Below are 3,790 nucleotides of genomic sequence, written 5' to 3'. Positions count from 1 at the left end.
GAAATTGTGTCCCATGGCTTGTGTTATAACTTGTTAAGAAAGAATGAAGTCCAAATGAGTTTTTGGTAGTTTTCCAGTAATACACAGCTAAGCCAACGTTTTGGTTTTTTTTAACAGTTCATCATCTAAAAGTAGCAACATGACCCTTTTTCATTTGCTAAAGGAAAATATGAACCTAATGGGGGGAAAAAAACCCAAACAAACCCCTTTTTAAATAATATAACTATTCATTGGAAAATGATAAACGCAAGGCATACATATTCATCAACTTTTTGGTTCTAGTGAGTGAAAATAGTTTTCGGAAGATAAACTGGAGTAGCTACTTTAGGTACTGGAAGAGTTCTAATGACAATCTGCAGATGCTATATGCCATACAAAGGGAGTTGATCACAAAATGCAGCAAAAGTTGATTCTAAGCAAATGACAGCACATGAACAGTATAATAGTGATAGGTTACATAAACTATGTAGCTGGATTTAAAATACATTATTTAATACATGGTTTAAATTTGAATTGTATTTAATATATGATTTAAAATATATTATTTAAATATTATGAAATGGTCAAATAAAGTGTATGTGTTTTATCGTGCTCTTTGTTAATTGCTTTTATGTTCCTTAGGATCTTTGATGATCTTTGAGAAATTCTGTTCCTTGTGACAAAAATGCCTGTTTTTTAATCACTTTCAGGTCTCTTGTAGCTAACCTCGCTGCTGCTAATTGCTATAAGAAGGAAAAGCATCTTGATTTGGAGAAGAACTGGAAGTTGGTGGAAAAGGCCAAAGTTTATTATATAGCAGTAAGTTCAGCTCCTTTCAGATTCCTAAAATTTGTGTTACAACATTGTGAGGTTTAAGCAATGAACGTCTGTTGCATATGGTTTAGGATGTTTTCATAGGAATACGATGAAAGAAAATGACTGCTTCAATTTCAGCATAGTTTGATTTCTTCAAATTTAAATGTACAAATGCAGAAGTATGTTTTAGTTGTGTGCTTTCTTAAATTAGTGGGAAAAAATCATAAGAACTAAACATTTTCAGAGCTTTTGTAGTAGTGCATCAAATTTACATTTCACATTTTCTAGTAAATTGTTGTGAAGGATGCACAAATTATGTACAAAAACACTATTAGCATAATTATTCACTGCAAACAGTTTGAGCTTATTTGTGTGAACAATCTTAATTGCTATTTATTCCATAGTAATTACTACGGCACCTTATAACTCAATATTTCAGAAACAATGATTGTGACAGATCTCTTGAACGTGGGCGGTGGAGCAACTGATTTTAATGATGAAAACTTACTTCTGGAATAAAGGGGTTTTGAGGATGGGGCATTAGTAGATTCACAATTAGTATTCTTTTTTTACCATCCAGAATGAATCAAGACAGATTAGTGTATTTGTGTAGATTACATCTTGCCTAAATAGAAGTGGTGAATTTGTTTTCATCTTGCACTCAAGTTGATATGACTGATCAAAATTAGCAAACATAAAACATCTATGACAGATTAAAACCTCATAACATGCATGTAATATATAGATTCTGTATGACAGCTGCTTCCATTCTGCTACCTGAGCTATGTGGGAACAGCTGGTAAGAAGTGTAAAAAATTGATTATCCAGGAGGAACAAGTTCATTGAAAATACAGTTATTTCTTTTAGCTAGTGTTAATGTCTCCTACAGCCTGTTAGTGTGCACTGCTGTAGGCTTTACATGGTTGTTATTGATTCTTGTGTATGGCCAAGACTGCCCCTTTATAACTGTCAAAAAATACTTACAACCTTCTCAGTATAAAAAGAAAATACATACCACTGCTATGACCATATGTTTGTGCTGCGGTTAAAAAAATATGTAGGTGCATTGTCTACTCATTTTTTATTTCTGTTTTTCAAGTGTTCTGAGTTTTTTATTCCCAATAATTATACCTCAGTCTGTTCCAAATGCCATGCTTAGGAATTAATGCTACTGGCTAAAAAAATATTGTAAGGCTAAGAGTATAGTTTAAATAAAGAAGAATGATAGATGTTACCAAGAGCTATACTGCACTAAGTTTTTTTTTAATTTTACCATGCTTATATGTAATTACCAATGAAGCTTCCGATATACAATTTAGAAAAATTAAAATTAGTGGAGATGTTTCAGGAAAAGTAGGAAACATTACATGAGGTGAAAAACAGGTTTGGGTTTTTTAAGATATAGCCTTCATCTTATTTTATTTCCGAAGCCACTATTCTGTGTTCAGTCAGTTTGATCACTTTAAATGTTGACTAGGTGGTTCACTACACTTATTTTCATATATATTCTTCAGATGCCAGCTCTACGACATCCAAGCTTTGGCTAAGAGACAGAGAATTATTGTGCTAAACTGAAAATAAAACCCAAGATTTGCATATGTTAATGGATAAATGAATAACACTGAAGTGCTAATAAATTATATTAGATATTTGCAAAATGGAGTTCAGATTAGGCAAACCTCTGATTGCAGGAGGAGATCTGTTGGGTAGAGAACCTGGTTCTCACATGTAGCAAAAGCACTCAAGGATTGGTTCATTTAAGAGATTTCTAGGACAGCGTTATCACTTCAGATTACAGATTGCATGTGTAACTTTACTTAAGGAAAGGAGACAATGTGTAGAACCGTACATGTTCCCTCATGCTACAGTGCATTCATGTCTTTTTCTTTCATTTAGCTTCTTTATTTGCAGGTTTGTAGCAGTTTACCAGATTAAACAAAACCATATAGTGAACAATTACCACTCCTGAGGGTAGCTCACTGAGTCATTAATTTGTGTGCTGTTGTCTGTCTTCACTTTAGTCTTGTTACCCTCCTTGGCTTTTCACTGTGCATGTGTTGCTTTTCATTTCCTTCTTTCTATCTGACTGTCACGTATTTCTTGGATTGCATTAGGATGTGTGTTAGTGACAGATACTTATTCTGGAAATCCGTGTCCTGAGATTATCAAACAATTTATTTTCTTGGCAGAGCAGGGCAGTTGTTGCTTTAGGACTGGTCTGTGATATCCTGTGGTCATCTTCCTGTATGTGCTTCCTAGAATAGATAATATGCTTGTCAATGCAGCATTCATCAGAATGGCCCTCAGATGAAACTTAGCTCTGAAATCTAATCAATTCACTGAGGGAGGAGTAGGTACAAAGGAAAAGATAGTGAAGCCGTGACAGAACACTTAAAGACAACTTCTGTTACCATGAATGAACACAATACATTTATTTTAGCCATCTGGTAATCAGATCTGGCAGACAAATTGGAGAAAGACTAGCAAAGAATAGGACCCTATAAATCACAGATACAAGCAAAATACAGAGGCTGCCCCAGCTTTCTCAAAGATGGTAAACTTTGAAGGTGTATTTTAATCCTTTAAAATTACTCTACTTTGTATCAAATAAGATAGATTACATGAACTGTCAAACTCTATGCAATTTCTTTCACTTCTCCAGATATAATTCATGTACTTGCAGTAATTTCTACCATTGGCATCATATCTTCTAGTCTGTCATATTCATTTCACTGTGGATCAGCTAGCTGTGCTGCTGGTGTCTGATTAGAATTCACTGTGAGGGATTTTATTTGGTTCCTACTGGGGTAGAAAATGTTTCTTCCTCAGACATTTCCCATATTTCAGAATAAGTTGAGAATTATGATAACACTAAACATTGTCATTCTGTCTCTGAAATTGTGAATGGGACACAACCTGACATGAAAATAATCTTAAGTTGTGTTTTGTGTGTGTGTTTTTTTCATTTTTTCTTTTTTCTTTCTTTCTATGAATC

At 33.9% G+C, this 3,790-nt stretch overlaps 1 protein-coding gene across 1 annotated transcript in view; it reads left to right on the top strand.

Annotated features, from left to right (window-relative positions):
* Positions 1-798, top strand: part of ADK (adenosine kinase) — a gene marked incomplete at its 3' end in the record, with an annotated part of 10,257 nt that extends 9,459 nt beyond the window's left edge. Inside the window, exon 3 of the mRNA XM_009576640.1 lies at positions 690-798. Within this exon, the coding sequence (XP_009574935.1) occupies positions 690-798 (109 nt within the window). The remainder of the gene's footprint in view (positions 1-689) is intronic.
* Positions 799-3,790: the final 2,992 nt, after the last annotated feature.

This window comes from Fulmarus glacialis, unplaced genomic scaffold (genome assembly GCF_000690835.1).
Source record: "Fulmarus glacialis isolate BGI_N327 unplaced genomic scaffold, ASM69083v1 scaffold15794, whole genome shotgun sequence".
NCBI lineage: Eukaryota > Metazoa > Chordata > Aves > Procellariiformes > Procellariidae > Fulmarus > Fulmarus glacialis.
The sequence above is the reverse complement of the archived record's forward strand: the minus strand, read 5'-3'. Positions and strand labels throughout refer to the sequence as shown.